Source organism: Cannabis sativa, chromosome 4 (assembly GCF_029168945.1).
Source record: "Cannabis sativa cultivar Pink pepper isolate KNU-18-1 chromosome 4, ASM2916894v1, whole genome shotgun sequence".
Lineage (NCBI taxonomy): Eukaryota > Viridiplantae > Streptophyta > Magnoliopsida > Rosales > Cannabaceae > Cannabis > Cannabis sativa.
In genome coordinates, this window is record NC_083604.1 from 29,593,522 (window position 1) to 29,611,667 (window position 18,146).

The 18,146-nt window shown below is 40.2% G+C and overlaps 1 protein-coding gene across 1 annotated transcript; it reads left to right on the forward strand.

The window, feature by feature from the left end:
* Positions 1-7,664: 7,664 nt before the first annotated feature.
* Positions 7,665-13,182, forward strand: LOC115712305 (uncharacterized). Its single transcript, XM_061113658.1, has 11 exons — positions 7,665-7,686; positions 7,924-8,013; positions 8,093-8,134; positions 8,213-8,319; positions 8,744-9,035; positions 9,123-9,146; positions 9,245-9,265; positions 9,793-10,510; positions 10,593-11,260; positions 11,330-11,413; positions 13,163-13,182. The coding sequence occupies exons 1-11, from the start codon at positions 7,665-7,667 to the stop codon at positions 13,180-13,182; spliced, it is 2,088 nt and encodes a 695-aa protein (XP_060969641.1).
* Positions 13,183-18,146: the final 4,964 nt, after the last annotated feature.

Below are 18,146 nucleotides of genomic sequence, written 5' to 3' on the forward strand. Positions count from 1 at the left end.
TTTCTCAACTTCGAGACATGGAATACGTTGTGAACTGCTGATAAAGCTAGAGGTAATGCTAACCGGTATGCCACTTGACCTATCTTCTCGAGAATCTCGAAAGGTCCTGTAAATCTAGGGCATAACTTGCCTCTTTTCCAGAAACGCTTGATCCCCTTCATCGGAGATACCCGTAAAAACACATGGTCCCCTACTTGGAACTCAACATCTCTGCGTTTCGGATCTGCGTAACTCTTCTGTCTGCTCTGTGAGGCAAGCATTCTAGCTTTTATCTTCTCTATTGCCTCATTGGTCCGCTGCACTGACTCTGGACCTAGGTATTTCCTTTCCCCTGTCTCATCCCAGTGTATGGGAGATCTACATTTCCTACCATATAACAGTTCATAAGGAGCCATCCCTATCGTACTCTGGTAACTGTTGTTGTAAGAAAATTCTATCAACGGTAGATACTTATTCCATGAGCCTTCGAAATCCATAACACAGGCTCGCAACATGTCCTCCAATATCTGAATTGTCCTTTCGGACTGACCATCTTTCTGAGGATGGAATGCTGTACTAAATTTCAGCTTTGTACCCATTGCTCGTTGCAAACTCTGCCAAAATTTGGAGGTGAACTTAGTGGTGCCGGGATGCAGAGAATACGGGGTAGAATGAGCCTCCTCAAAGATCTCATTAATAAGTTCCACACTATTCAGAACACAAACCCTAGCTTTATACAAAAGCATCCCGCTGTCTGACACTGAAAAGTCCTTGGCTTGGCCAGCCAACACCTCATCTCTGATCTTCACTAACTCTGGATCCGTCATCTGAGTGACTTTTATTCTTTCCAACAAATCAGACAGCAGCGTTAAGTTGTGAAGCTGACCTACCACAAACTCAATGCTGGATCTAACCATATCCTCTGCTAGCTGAGGTGAGATCTGAACCATACTAGCTACTTGCCCGGAACCCTTTCTGCTCAGGGCATCGACCACCACATTGGCCTTTCCGGGGTGATAGAGGATCTCACAGTAGTAATCTTTCACTAATTCCAACCAACGCCTTTGTCTCATATTCAAATCCTTCTGTGTAAAGAAATACTTGAGACTTTTATGGTCGGTATAGATTTCACACTTTTTCCCGTAGAGGTAATGCCGCCAAATCTTCAATGCAAAAACTACCGCGGCCAACTCTAGGTCATGAGTCGGGTATCGCTGTTCATAATCCTTTAACTGTCGGGAGGCATAAGCGGTAACCCGATCGGCTTGCATCAATACACACCCCAAACCCTGTTTGGATGCGTCACAATAAACTACGAACTTCTCCTTGTCTGAAGGCAAAGCTAGCACTGGAGCGGTAATCAACCTCTGCTTTAGCTCCTGAAAACTAGCTTCGCACTTGTCTGACCAAATATATCGCTGATTCTTCTTTGTAAGCTCGGTTAGGGGCATTGAAATTTTTGAAAACACTTCCACGAACCTACGGTAGTACCCAGCTAAACCCAAGAAGCTTCTGATCTCTGTAACTGTCTTCGGTCTCGGCCAATCCCAGACGGATTCGATCTTCCCGGGATCCACCTTGATCCCATCTTTGCTCACAATGTGCCCTAGGAAGGACACCTGAGATAGCCAGAATTCACATTTCTTGAACATGGCATAAAGCTTGTGTTCTCGAAGCCGTTGCAGTACCATCTGAAGATGTAACCCATGCTCCTCTTCTGATTGAGAGTACACGAGGATGTCGTCGATAAACACAATCACACAGATATCGAGGAAATCCTTGAATACTCTATTCATCAAGTCCATGAATGCTGCAGGAGCATTGGTTAGTCCGAATGACATAACCGAGAATTCGTAATGTCCATACCTAGTGCGGAAAGCCGTCTTCGGAATGTCCTCCTCTCGCATTCTTAACTGATGATAACCCGAACGGAGATCAATCTTAGAAAAGACCGTCTTCCCCTGAAGCTGATCGAACAAATCATCGATCCTAGGTAATGGATATTTATTCTTTACCGTCAGTTTGTTCAATTCTCTATAGTCGATGCACATCCTCATAGATCCATCCTTCTTCTTGACGAATAAAACCGGGGCTCCCCAGGGTGACACACTGGGCCGAATAAATCCTATGTCAAGCAACCCTTGGAGCTGAATCTTTAATTCCTTAAGTTCAGCTGGAGCCATTCTATATGGGGCTTTGGAAACGGGTTCCACCCCTGGTGCCAAGTCTATCACAAAGTCAATCTCCCGCTGAGGTGGTAACCCTGGAAGTTCTTCGGGAAAAACATCCAAAAATTCCCGAACCACTTTGATGTCCTCTGGCCGAATGGTATCTGGCCGAGTGGTGTCCACCACCACGGCCAGAAACCCTAAACAACTGCCATGCAATAAATCTCTAGCTGACATGGCCGAAATCACCGGGATCTGGGATCCCTGAACTGAACCAACAAACACAAATGGTTCTTCACTTTCCGGTTGGAAGATCACCATCTTCCTTTTACAATCAATGCTCGCCGAATATTTAGATAGGAAATCCATTCCTAAAATAATATTGAAGTCTACTAAACTTATCTCTATCAAATCAGCACTTAACTCCCTACCATCTATCCTGATCGGCATAGACCTAATCCACCTGTTGGAGATAACCAACTCTCCGCCAGGTAATAGGGTTCCAAATCCTGATTCATATTTATCGTACAGTCTATCCAATTTACTAAAGACTCTGGCCGCCACATAAGAATGTGTAGCCCCAGAATCAAACAGCACTGAGTAAAGCGAGTTATTAACAGAAAGCTGACCTGTGACAACTGATGGGCTGGCATCTGCATCAGCCTGAGTGATGGCGAACACCCTGGGTGGAGTGGGTATCGCCGGAGCTCTCGATGCCTCTGATCGGAGCTGGGGATAGTCCCTCTTGAAGTGTCCGGGCATGCCACAATGAAAGCAGCCCTGACCTTTGCACTCACCCCGATGGTTCCTTTTGCAGCTAGGGCACTCGGGATAGGAGAATCGGGTCTCAGTACCACCAGGATGACTTCCTCTGTTCTGGTTCCCCCGGAACCTCTTGTTCTGACTCGAGCCACCGGAAGCAGTGGGTGCTCTCTTCCTCTGATCAATGGCCGAACCACTACTCCCCCTGCTAAAGCCTGATGCAGGAGGGGTAGGAGCCCCGCCCCTCGCCGGAGTACTAGCTGACTCCGACATACACCCAACTGCGCCCTCAGCTCGCTGTGCCTTCTCCACCATCTGAGCATAGGTAGTGTTGTCGTCCGTGGTGATCATCAAATTGTGTTTGATCTTCGCATTTAACCCGTCAAGATACTTCTCTTTCTTGCTGAAGTCGGTTGGCATAATTCCCAAGGCTAACCTCGCCAACCGGTCAAACTGAGTAGTATACTCAGTTACGCTCATATTCTCACGCTGGGTCAGGTGAGCGAACTCTTTCCTCTTGGCGCTTTTGACCGCCTCATTATAGTACTTGGCGTTGAAGAGTTCCTGAAACCTTTCCCAGGTCATGGTGGTGACGTCGTGAATCTGAGACACCATGTCCCACCAGACCAGAGCGTCCTCCTGGAACTGGAAAGTGGCACACACCACTCTATCATTACCGGTGACACCCATGAAGTTCAAGATCTTGGCGATCACCGTCAGCCACTGTTTGGCCTTCATCACGTCTGGACCTCCCAATAATAACGGAGGTGCTTGCTTTCGGAACCGTTCATACAGAGGTTCCAATCTATTGGCCGCCACCACTATCTCGGCCTGGGAAGCAGGGGCAGGTGCCACTGGAACTATGGGCACTGGAACTGCAGGAGCACCCTGCTGTCTCAACCTCTGAATCTCGAGGTCTTGTTCTTCTATCCGGGCTTGCATCTCAGCAAACCGAACCTCCCAATTCTGGGCTCCCTGATCGGCTGGGGAGCACAGGCGGCTGTGGCGGGTTCTCATCACCCTGTCCACGAGCCCTGCCTCGGGGACCTCTACCTCGGCCCCTAACTGGCGGGGGAAATTGAGCTCCCTGACCTTGATTCGACCCTACTGAGTTGCCCTGACTCCTGGTGGTCCGCCTGGCGTCCATCTAGTTAGAACCGCCTACGAAACCAAGAGTTGGCATATCAGGTCATATTCAAGAAGAGCTTACCAATGCCGCTTAATTTGGAAATTGAAAACGAAACATGCGCCTATTCTACTATAAGGCTACTAACATGCTTCCTAACAGGCTTTTCTTTTTCATAAATAAATAATTAAATAAACTACTAAAGCAATAAAGGGTTACTGAACCGTGAAACGAGTTAACTGCTGATGATGATTGTACATGTCGTGACGATCTTCAGAAGACAACCTGGCGGCTCTGATACCAAATTGTAACACCCTTACTAACATAGGCGTATTACGTGATTTTTAAACATGTTGTGCAGCTCGTTGCTAATCAACGAGGTTTATGGAAAACGTGATTAATTAAAATTTTTGCTTTTTAATTAAACTTATAAAATAATATTACAAAAGACTCGGGATCCCGATTACAAAATCATTTACAAAAAGAGTTAACTGTTTATACAAAATAATTGTCGCCTAGCGACTAGTTACAAAATCAGCCTTGCTGTCCCGAGGATCGTACGCTCCAGGCCTAACCGCCCCGACATGTACAACCTTCATAAGCTCGCTCACGGTCCATCAGCTTTAGCCTTGCCTTTACCTACACATAAACGTAGAACTGTGAGTCGACAAACTCAGTAAGAAAAGCATAATAATATTCATACATAAAACCCGGTCATGATCAGACGCCCATACCCCTGATCATCACCCTAACTGCCGTGTCCAACACGATACTGAGTCCCACTACTGCCGTGTCCAACACGGTACTGAGTCACTACTGTCGTGTCCAACATGGTACTGAGTTCTGAACGTTCATACGGACGGTACTATTGACAAGTAACAGCCTGATCGGTCGAACCGGTCATACTCCGGCTGCTGGTCATACTCCAGCCTGTACCGACGTGTTACAGTATCCTCCTGATCGGTCGAACCGGTCATACTCCGGCTGCTGGTCATACCCCAACCTTTACTGACGGGATACATCAATAGTACAGAACCACCAACCAAGTGTCAGCCTGATCGGTCGAACTGGTCATACTCCGGCTGCTGGTCATACTCCAGCCTACACGTGACAGGGTTAGATGGTTCGAAGCCAACATACATAACTAATGTAATCTAACAGGCTTCCTACATACACGCTAAACATGTAATCTACATATGCATACTGTTATACTAATCTTACCTGGATTCCGAATTCAGATGTGCCGGTCAACTTGACTGGAACTTTAACTGCGCGGCGGATTATAGGCTCCTAAACCATAAAAATCACAACACTATAAGTGACACGCTAAATCACTTCCCGGGGACTTAAACTAGGAACTAAAAGTTTTCCTATCGATAAAAAGCATGGCAATACCCCCTAAAACATAAAATCGAGAGAATCCAGGGTTTCAGAATTTTCCCCAACCGGTAGACCAGTTGCCCAACCAGAATTCCAATTCTGGGAAAATTCAGAACCCCATCTGGAATTCCGGATGCACAACCGGAATTCCGGTTCCTCGCAGGCAGCAAACATAAAAAATCCATATCTTGCTCAAATCAACTCCAAATCAAATGAAACCTTCCAGACCTGTTCTATATATCCCCTAGAACATTTCTAAAGCTTCAAAACCACCTAGAAAGCACAATAGCAAAAATCACCATTAAAGCTCAAGCTTTGAGTTCTAAACTCAAACTTGAGTAAAATCACCTAACATGCATTCAATCTATGCTTCAAACTCATTCATTTAACTCCTATTTATTCATACTTTGAAGCTGCACTTCATTAGTCAATAGTGAAGTCAGTACTTTCAAGATTTGCAAATTTTGTCAAGTATTGTACGTTTTGTTAATTATATCTTAAAATAATCACCTTTTTTTTTCATTAGTTTATTTTATATTTAATTATGAAGAGATTTAGTTTGGTACAAGTATTATTTATGGAGCGAAAATTTTCTGTCATGAAAAGTTCAAACTCTTGGAGAAAGTCTTAATAGTTTCATTCTATTTTAATTTTTTATGCTACTTCTAATTACTGCTAGGTTCTTTGTATGAACAACTCACGAAAAGATCAACAACAACCTTATCAAGGCAAGGCTCTTCTCTCTTTACCAATACCAATAATTCATATTACTTAAGTTTTTTTTTTTCTCAAAAAACTAATAAATCCTAACTGCAACAGTTGCAAAGTCAACCACCATAACAATATTAGCTGCGGGCTAATGGTGTTGGTGATTGTGATGATGACCATGGTGGGCTCTTCTTCTCCACCATTTGTTTAAAATCCATCAGGTATTTTTTTATTGGGTTTCTGTTTGTTTCAGTCTTGTTTCTCTGAATTTGCTATTACTCTGTTTACCCTTTATGCATTATGGAATTGTTCTGTGACCATTTTGTATCGTAGTCAGATTAGAATTACTACACCCAAATATATAACACATTAATTTGAATATATAGACAGAATAGAATTAGTATACTCCAAATGACCAAATAATATGCCAATAAGATTATTATTGAGTTCATATGTTTGAGAGGCTTCAGTTTTGTGGGTTTAGAAACGTCTTCGTCTGTGAGTGATGTTCAGAAGAAGAAAAAGATATGAATTACGCTAAAAGAGAAGAAACCATAGTAGTGGTGCAGCTGTGAGAAGGAAGAAAAAGCTAGGCGGCTGAAGTGCTCATTAGGATTTGACAAGTTATTATAGTATAGATTAGAGTTATAGCAAAGTAATTGATTTGGCTGATCTCATCACTTCGGCTGAACTAATTGATTAGGCTGATCGTATGTTTTGTGATGGAACTTTACATAAATATACTTGTATGATATAATTATAAGAAACATATTACTAAAAAATAATAAATCCATTCATAAAATTTATTATTATATAGCTAACCAACCACAACTTTCTCTGTATATAATTTTGATAACACCATTCATATCCTATAATTAATATAACCGTTACATTATCTTAAAAGAAGGATTGTAATTAGATATGTACTATTTGGTAGTTATAAACTCAAATTTAGATACTATTTAGTAAGATTTAGATCAAATAAATGAGAAAAAAAAGAAATAAGAGTATGCGGTAGATAATAATCTATCTTAAGTCTATATTTTTATACGACAAAAAAATAAGTCTTATTATTCGAACATATTATTAACTTTGTACTTCTATACTTTGTCTGTTTATGTTAATCAAACTAAATTAAGTTATATAGATCACGAAAAGATTCCAAGTGTTGACTGATTTCAATTTTATAACAGGATGTATACAAACTTTAATGCTACTAAATGAGAATCAAGATTAATTTCTTACTGTATAGATAGTAAGTGGTTCTTTCATTCACAAAATGAAACGAAAACTAGATTTATTCGAAGACAATAGAAAACATGAAATTAATAAAAGACGAAGAGAGCTTTATGCATTACGAAAACAATCTAATAATATCACTACCACAAAAATTAATGGTTCTAAAAAATTGGTTGAGATGAATGTCAAATTAAGAATGGTGAACAACATGAGGATTATAAGAGAGCTGCAGTTAATAAAGAGAAAATTATGCTTTGAGAAAAAGGGAAAATGAAACAAATGTAGATAAAGGTCCTGGGAAAATGAGTTCTGTGAAAAAAGCATGTATATCTAAAAAAAAATTCGAAAATGATAAATCTTCTTCCACTGTGGGTACAATAACTATTCATGAAAATAGTGCTATTCTACGAAACACCAAACATAAAAGGAATTATAAAATTATAAATCGAGGAATAATAATCAATGAAAATGTTATAGGTATGATATAAATCTAAATTTTTCCATTATAATATTAACATCATCTTATTTGTATCTTTTTGATAAATGAATTTTTGTTTATAGGTGTTGGAAATGGTGGTAATGAAGCTGTGTTAGAAGTAAATAATAGGAGAGGGAAAGAGCATTTATTTATTTTTAGCATATTTGAAGTTGGTAATACACATTTTATTAATAGTAGTTGTTTCTCACTTTATATAAATTGTTTAGATTAAATTTGTATAACATCTTACAGGGTCAACATCTACACAGCAAACGAGTAGAAAAAATTTCCAAGGTATATTTATGATATATTTTTTTGACATAAATTTATAATATCTTAATATAATATTACCATGTTTTATATAACATGTAGATAAGGTAATGGTGAAGAATTCAAAGAACAAATTGGAAAAAAGAAAACCAGAACCTTTTAAGTTAGGCATACTACCTGAAGTGTCTCATGTTCTGCAAACACCGAAAGTATGTACTTAGTGTGGAGCAAAAAAGTTTCAGTATGAGAGTGAAGGATTCTGTTGTTGTGCTGGAAAAATTATTCTAAAAGTAAATGATGCACCTACTGAGTTGTTTGAGCTATTTACTTCAACCTCTCTTGAAGCACAATTGTTTAAAAAAAAATATTCGCATCTACAATAGTAATTTTTCTTTCACTTCATTTGGTGTCAAACATCATAAGGAATTGTGTACAATAAATAAAGGTTTATATACATTTAGAGTACAAGGACAAATTTATCATTTTATTAATAGAATAATTCCGCCATCATTTACTCCTCCTACTTACTTGCAATTGTATTTTGATGATACTGAACATGAATTAGAAAATCGACTGAATTTTTCAGACAATATGAGCATAATCACTCTTACCAAGTTAAGTGCTATCTTACAGTTTAATCCATATAGTCAATTTTTTAGAAGGCTTGGCAATATCTCTGACTTAGAAAATCAAAAGATACAAATAAGGTGTGATGCAGGTCTCAATCAAAGGGTATACAATTCTCCTTCTGTATCACAAGTTGCTGCAATTTGGGTGGATGATGATGTCAGTGCAGAAAATAGGACCCGTGATATTATTGTGTCTTCTCATGATGAAGTAAGTCGAATTCATTATTATTTTGGATGTTATGATCCACTGCAATATCCATTATTATTTCCCTATGGAGAAACAAGATGCCATCAAGGTATTGAGAAATTTAATGGATGAAAATGTAAAAAAAATTCTCGAAATGAAGATTTGATTAGTGCTCATACCATTGGTTCAACTTCAGAGTTAATTATTGCAGAGACTAAAGGTACATTAATCAGCCAAACTAAATTTTGATCCTAATAACTATCATAATTATTTTAATATTTGTTTTAAATTAAATGCATATTTTTTTTCCTTATTCAGTTCTCCAAAAGAAGCCTAGAGGTATTTCATCTCTTGTCAGGAATATTATTGTTATATGATGCAAATTCGACATACAACAAAATCAGTATTGTTACATGCTGGTCGTTTGTTACAACAATATGTAGTAGATATGTATGTAAAACTAGAAACTTCTCGATTGGATTATTTTCGAAAGAATCAAGAAGACATTCGAGCTGAATTATACAAAGGGATGATTGACAGCATTGAAATGGGTGAAAGACGAGGCTTTAAAATTGGTCGAAGAATTATTTTGCCTTCATCTTTTATTGGTGGACCAAGAGATATGCGAAAATGATATATTGATGCCATGACATTAGTTCAAAAATTTGGAAAACCATATTTGTTTCTAACAATGACTTGTAATCCTAATTGGCAAGAGATACAAGAAGAATTAGGAGAAACTGATCAAGTGCAAAACAGACTAGACTTGATAGCATGAATTTTTAAAGCAAAATTGGATGAATTGAAAAATGATTTATTCAAGAAACAAATATTTCGTCATGTTATTGCTTATGTTTATGTAATAGAATTTCAAACGAGAGGATTACCACATGCACATTTCTTAGTTATAATGAAACCAGGTTCAAAAATTATTAACACAGATTCATTTGATAAAATTGTGTCAGCTGAACTACCTGATCAAGACAAGCATGCATATATATTTTCATTAGTTGTGAAACATATGATGCATGGACCATGCAGGAAACTTAATGATAAGAATATTTGTATGCAACCAAATGGAAAATGTAAAAGCCATTATCCAAAACAATTTCGTATGAAAACAGAATGTGGCGATGATTCTTACCCAAAGTACAAGCGACAAGATGATGGTAAAAAGGCTAAAGTGCGAGGTCATTGGTTAGACAATAGATGGGTTGTTCCATACAATCCTTATTTACTAGCTAAATTTAATTGTCATATTAATGTGGAAATTTGCTCAACAATCAAAGCTGTGAAATATTTATACAAATATGTTTACAAAGGTCATGATCGAGTTAATTTTGCTGTTGCTTGTAATAATAAGTTGGAAATTATTGATGAGATTACAATCTACCAGTCTGCTAGATGGATTTCTCCTCTTGAAGCAATATGGAGAATATATGGATTTATTTTGATTGAGATTTATCCATCTGTGATATCATTGCAACTGCATCTTGAAGACACCCAAATGATTACTTACAGAAAAAAAGACAATCCCTCCAAAATTATTGACAAAGATATTTTTACAAGATCAATGCTTACAGAGTTTTTTAGAATGAATTCTACAATCAAAGAAGCCAAAAAAAATGCTATATAGAGAATTTCCTAAATATTTTGTTTGGGATAGAGAGAATAAGATTTGGACTCCTAGAAAGAATGGTTGTGTGATAGGGAGAATTGTTGCCGCAAATCCTATTGAAGGTGAACGGTACTATTTGCGCTTATTATTGAGTCATATCAGAAGTCCTACATCATATGATGATCTCAAGATTGTTAACGGTATTGTTGTCTCTTCATTTCGAGAATCAGCTCTTTTACATGGTTTACTAGAAGGTGACAATAATATTCATCTATGCTTAGAAGAAGCAGCTACATATCGAATGTCCTATCAATTGCGTCAACTATTTGCTACTATTTTGATATTTTGTGTTCCTAACAATCCTTTACTTCTTTGGGAAAAGTATAAAGAATCCATGTGTGAAGAAGATTATATTGCTAAAAAAGTGCCATTAATTACTGACGAATCGAAAGCACTACAAGAAATTAATTTTTTGCTAGAGGGAGCTGGAAAATGTTTGTACGATTACGGTTTTGTTCACTCTCTTGCAAAATTAAGACAACAAGAGCAAATTACAAAAATGATCAATGAAGAAAAACATATATCAGTCTCTAATGATGATCTACTATTAGTTGAAACATTGAATAAAGAACAAAAAATTGCATTTGATTTAATTTTTGAAAAAGTATTAAAACAGGAAAGTGGAATATTCTTTGTTGATGGCCCCGGAGGTACAGGTAAAACATATTTATATAGAGCTTTGCTTGCTACTGTAAGGTCTAAAAATTTTGTTGCTCTTGCAACAGTATCATCTGGGGTTGCAGCTGGTATATTACCAGGTGGCCGAACAGCACATTCTAGATTTAAGATCCCGCTTGTATTTGATGAAGGTACAACTTGTAATGTAAGTAAGCAATCTGCTCTATCTTCACTTTTACAATTAACAAAGTTAATAATATGGGATGAAGCTCATATGGTGCACCGACATGCAATTGAATCTTTAGATAAAATGTTACAAAGGCAAGTCTCGAAATCTGATGTGGTGTAGTCTAAGAGTTTTAAACACACCCTTATTGACTAACATATAGTTCCTCTCCTTAATCTTAAGATTTACTTGATTGTCTTCCAATCAACAGCAGGTGTCTGGTCTAAGGCATACTAAAGCATATCTGAGACCTCTCACTGTTGATTTTAAGAAATTCTTTCATGGCTTTATCTTTTCTAGAATAGTTGAGACTTTTCCTTAGATAAATAAAATCTACGTCTAGAAGTTGTGAAGCTTCTATAGATTGCCAATGGCAAGAAAATGCTTCAGCATCTTACTAAAGTAAGTTGCTTGCGTTAGAGTAAGTAATTACCAGGTGTACCACTAGCCATAGGTTTAGATAAACTCAAACATAGAATACTAGGAATAGGAACTTTTGTTAAGTCCATTGAATAGACTTATTAACGAAAATTTCCTTTTATGTACTTGTAATAGAAAACTTTTAGGTTACTCCATGTGAATGAATCAAACCATAGTTCTCTTGGCTTTTCTTCTTAGTTTCTTGTCTTGACAATCCATTACTTGTTTAAACTCACAATGGATTTTAATCACTAGTGTCTTCCAAGTCATAAGAAGGTGAGTTCCTAGAAACCCTCCCACTACGATAAGGTACCGTGAATTGTGTCTAAGAAAACTAAATGGTATTGACCTCTTCAGTTGTGTTAAGACAACAGAGGCAGTGGGATCATCATGTAAAGATGATAGAACACTTTTGGAATCAAGAAAAAAAATATCTCCTTTATTTGCTACTTTATTTTCAGACTTAGTCATTGTAAAGCCCGCTTAGTTTAATTTGGAAATTAGCAGTTAATTATGATTAATTATGAAAATTATTTATAGCTATTTAAATAATTTATTATGCTGTTATTTATGGAATTCAGAAATGCATTTTTATGTCGTGTAGTAGTTCGCATAATTTTGCATTCCGGTACCCGGTATTTTGGAACTCGGTGTTTGGCTCATTAGAAATCACAACTTAGTATGTTAGTAGTTTGGGACGGGTTAGTAGACATTGGGAATGTCGAGAATGGCCGGGAATTTAGAATTTCCCAAAAATACCCCTTTAGTGTTATTTATGTGATTTTAGTGTGGAAGGGCAAAATGGTCTTTTTGCCCCATTAGTATTTTGTCTTTAGTGATTTTAGTAATTGAAAATAAATGTTTATTTTATTGTTTATTTGGCTGAAATGAGTTATATGCTAGGTGGCTTTTATTCAAAGAAACACTCTCTCTTTTTTCTCTCTTTTTCGGCCCTAGGAGCAGCTGGATTCTTGCTCTTCCTTTCTTGTGGATTCAAGGATTTTGTGTGTTTAATCCAAGCTAGGTTAGCTTCTCTTGTTTCCTTCTTTAAATTGTTGAATTTTGATGAAAAGATGATGATGCATGCATGAATTCTTAGTTGTTGTTACTGCTGTGTTTTATTGATAATTTCTGAGATGTAAGCATGTTAATTTGAAGTTAATTAAGTTGTTACAAATGCATGTAAATTACTTTGTTTCAAGTTTGGAATTTCTAGCTCAAAAATGTGATTTTTGAAGGAAATGTTGTGAATCTGTTGCTGCGTTGTTGTTAATGTTTTTAATGGTTTTCACAGGTTATAATATGCTTATTTAAGAAGATTTAAGTTGGTTTGATTGCATGTTAGCTAGGTTTACTCAAGTTTGAGTTTAGAACTCAAAGCTTGAGCTTTAATGGTACTTTTTCCTATGGTGCAATCTGGGTGGTTTTGGTGCCTTCGAAATGTACTTTGGGTCATATGGAATAGGTCTTGAAGGTTTGAATTGATTTGGAGTCGATTTGTGCAAGTTATGAATTTTTGAGTTTGCTGCCTGCGAGGAACCGGAATTCCAGTTGTGCATCCGGAATTCCGGATGGGGGTTCTGAATTTTCCAGAAACCGAATTCGGTTGGGCAACCTATTTCCATCGGTTGGGGAAAATTCTGAAACCCTAGATTTCCTCGATTTTATGTTTTAGGGGGTATTGCCATGCTTTTTATCGATAGAGAAACTTTTAGTTCCTAGTTTAAGTCCCCGGGAAGTGATTTAGCGTGTCACTTATAGTGTTGTGGTTTTTGTGGTTTAGGAGCCTGTAATCCGCCGTGCAGTTAAGTTCCAGTCAGGTTGACCGGCACACCTGAATTCGGAATCCAGGTAAGATTAGTATAACAGTATGCATATGTAGATTACATGTTTAGCGTGCATGTAGGAAGCCTGTTAGATTACATTAGTTATGTATGTTGGCTTCAAACCATCCAACCCTGTCACGTCGGTACGACATTTGGAGTATGACCAACGGAGTATGGCCAGGTTCGACCGATCAGTCGACACTTGGTTGATGGTTCCGTACTATTGACGTATCCCGTCGGTACGAGCCGGAGTATGACCGATGGCGGAGTATGACCGGTTCGGACCGATCGTGGATATAGTAACACGTCGGTACGAGTGGAGTATGACCAAGCGGCGGAGTATGACCGGTTCGACCGATCAGGCTGTTACGTGTCAATAGTACCGTCCCTATGAACGTTCAGAACTCAGTACCGTGTTGGACACGGCAGTAGTGGCTCAGTACCGTGTTGGACACGGCAGTAGCGGGACTCAGTATCGTGTTGGACACGACAATTAGGGTTGAGGTCAGGGGTATGGGCGTCTGATCATGACCGTGATTTATGTATGAGTATTATTATGCTTTTCTTACTGAGTCTGTCGACTCACAGTTCTACATTTATGTGTAGGTAAAGGCAAGGCTAAAGCTGATGGACCGTGAGTGAGCTTATGAAGGTTGTACATGTCGGGGTGGTTAGGCCTGGAGAGTACGATCCTCGGGACAGCGAGGCTGATTTTGTAACTAGTCGCTATGCGACATTTATTTTGTATAAACAGTTAAATTTTGTAAATGATTTTGTGATCGGGATCCCGAGTCTTTTTGTAATTATATTTTACAAGTTTATTTAAAAAGGAAAAATTTTAATTAATCACGTTTTCCATAAACCTCGTTGATTAGCAACGAGCTGCACAGCATGTTTAAAAATCACGTAATACGCCTAGGTTAGTTAGGGTGTTACAATTTGGTATCAGAGCCGCCAGGTTGTCTTCCGAAGATCGTCACGACATGTACAATCATCATCAGCAGTCAGCTCGTTTCACGATTCAGTAAGCCTTTATTGCTTTAGTAGTTTATTTATTTATTTATGAAAAAGAAAAGCCTGTTAGGAAGCATGTTAGTAGCCTGATAGTAGAATAGGCGCATGTTTCGTTTTTAATTTCCAAATTAAGCGGCATTGGTAAGCTCTCCTTGAATACGACCTGATATGCCAACTCTTGGTTTCGCAAGCGGTTCTAATCAGATGGACGCCAGGCGGACTACCAGGAGTCAGGGCAACTCAGTGGGGTCGAACCAAGGACAAGGAGCTCAGTTTCCCCCGCCAGTTAGGGGCCGAGGTAGAGGTCCCTGAGGCAGGGCTCGTGGTCGGGGTGATGAGAACCCGCCACAGGCTGCCCAGGCTCCCCCAGCCGATCAGGGAGCCCAGAATTGGGAGGTTCGGTTTGCTGAGATGCAAGCCCGGATAGAAGAGCAAGACCTCGAGATTCAGAGGTTGAGACAGCAGGGTGCCCCTGCAGTTCCAGTTCCCGTAGTTCCAGTGGCACCTGCCCCTGCTGCCCAGGCCGAGATAGTGGTGGCGGCCAATAGATGGGAACCTCTGTATGAGCGGTTCCGGAAGCAGGCACCTCCGGTTTTCTTGGGAGGTCTGGACGTGATGAAAGCCGAGCAGTGGCTGACGGTGAATACCAAGATCCTGAACTTCATGGGTGTCACCGGTAATGATAGGGTGGTGTGTGCCACTTTCCAGTTCCAGGAGGACGCTCTGGTCTGGTGGGACATGGTGTCTCAGATCCATGACGTCACCACCATGACCTGGGAAAGGTTCCAGGAACTCTTCAACGCGAAGTACTACAATGAGGCGGTCAGAAGCGCCAAGAGGAAAGAGTTCGCTCACCTGACCCAGCGTGAGAATATGAGCGTCACTGAGTATACTACTCAGTTTGATCGGTTTGCGAGGTTGGCCTCGGGAATTGTGCCGACCGACTTCAGCAAGAAAGAGAAGTATCTGGACGGGTTGCATGCCAAGATCAAGCATGATTTGATGATCACCACGGACGACAACACCACCTATGCTCAGATGGTGGAGAAGGCACTGCGAGCTGAGGGCGTAGTTGGGTGTATGTCGGAGTCAGGTAGTACTCCGGCGAGTGGCGGGGCTCCTACCCCTCCTGCATCAGGCTTTAGCAGGGGGAGTAGTGGTTCGGCCATTGACCAGAGGAAGAGAGCACCCACTGCTTCCGGTGGCTCGAGTCTGAACAAGAGGTTCCGGGGGAACCAGAACAGAGGGAGTCGTCCTGGTGGTACTGAGACCCGATTCTCCTACCCCGAGTGCCCTAGCTGCAAAAGGCACCATCGGGGTGAGTTCAAAGGTCAGGGATGCTTTCACTGTGGCATGCCCAGACACTTCAAGAGGGACTGTCCCCAGCTTCGATCAGAGGCACCGAGAGCTCCGGCGATACCCACTCCAGCTAGGGTATTCACCATCACTCAGGCTGATGCAGATGCCAGCCCATCAGTTGTCACAGGTCAGCTTTCTATTACTAACTCGCTATATTCAGTGCTGTTTGATTCTGGGGCTACACATTCTTATGTGGCGGCCAGAGTCTTTAGTAAATTGGATAGACCGTACAATAGATATGAATCAGGGTTTGGAACCCTATTACCTGGCGGAGAGTTGGTTATCTCCAACAGGTGGATTAGGTCTATGCCGATAAGGATAGATGGTAGAGAGTTAAGTGCTGACTTGATAGAAATGAGTCTAGTTGAGTTTGACATTATTTTAGGAATGGATTTCCTATCTAAATATTCGGTGAGCATTGATTGTAAAAGGAAGATGGTGATCTTCCAACCGGAAAGTGAAGAACCATTTGTGTTTACACGGCGGTTGTTTAGGGTTTTTGGCCGTGGTGGTGGACACCACTCGGCCAGATACCATTCGGCCAGAGGACATCAAGGTGGTTCGGGAATTTTTGGATGTTTTTCCCGAAGAACTTCCAGGGTTACCACCTCAACGGGAGATTGACTTCGTGATAGATTTGGCACCAGGGGTGGAACCGGTTTCCAATGCCCCGTATAGAATGGCTCCAGCTGAACTTAAGGAATTAAAGATTCAGCTCCAAGGGTTGCTTGACATAGGGTTTATTCGGCCCAGTGTGTCACCCTGGGGAGACCCGGTTTTATTCGTCAAGAAGAATGATGGATCTATGAGGATGTGCATCGACTACAGAGAATTGAACAAGCTGACGGTGAAGAACAAATATCCTTTACCTAGGATCGATGATTTGTTCGATCAGCTTCAGGGGAAGACGGTCTTTTCTAAAATTGATCTCCATTCGGGTTATCATCAGTTGAGAATCCGAGAGGAGGACATTCCGAAGACGGCTTTCCGCACTAGGTATGGACATTACGAATTTCTGGTTATGTCATTCGGACTAACCAATGCTCCTGCAGCATTCATGGATTTGATGAATAGAGTATTCAAGGATTTCCTCGATATCTGTGTGATTGTGTTTATCGACAACATCCTCGTGTACTCTCAATCAGAAGAGGAGCATGAGTTACATCTTCAGATGGTACTGCAACGGCTTCGAGAACATAAGCTTTATGCCAAGTTCAAGAAATGTGAGTTCTGGCTATCTCAGGTGTCCTTCCTAGGGCACATTGTAATCAAAGATGGGATCAAGGTGGATCCCGGGAAGATCGAATCCATCAGGGATTGGCCGAGAACGAAGACAGTGACAGAGAGCAGAAGCTTCTTGGGTTTAGCTGGGTACTATCGTAGGTTCGTGGAAGGGTTTTCAAAAATTTCAATGCCCCTAACCGAGATTACAAAGAAGAATCAGCGATTTATTTGGTCAGACAAGTGCGAAGCTAGTTTTCAGGAGCTAAAGCAGAGGTTGATTACCGCTCCAGTGCTAGCTTTGCCTTCAGACAAGGAGAAGTTTGTAGTTTACTGTGACGCATTCAAACAGGGTTTGGGGTGTGTATTGATGCAAGCCGATCGGGTTATCGCTTATGCCTCCCGTCAGTTAAAGGATTATGAACAGCGATACCCGACTCATGACCCAGAGTTGTCCGCGGTGGTTTTCGCATTGAAGATTTGGCGGCATTACCTTTACGGGGAAAAGTGTGAGATCTATACTGACCATAAAAGTCTCAAGTATTTCTTTACTCAGAAAGATTTAAATATGAGACAAAGGCGTTGGTTGGAATTAGTGAAAGATTACGATTGTGAGATCCTCTATCACCCCGGAAAGGCCAATGTAGTGGCCGATGCCCTGAGCAGAAAGGGTCCCGGGCAAGTAACTAGTATGGTTCAGATCTCACCTCAGCTAGCAGAGGATATGGTTAGATCCAGCATTGAGTTTGTGGTAGGTCAGCTTCACAACTTAACGCTGCATTCTGACCTGTTAGAAAGAATAAAAGTCGCTCAGATGACGGATCCAGAGTTAGTGAAGATCATAGATGAGGTGTTGGC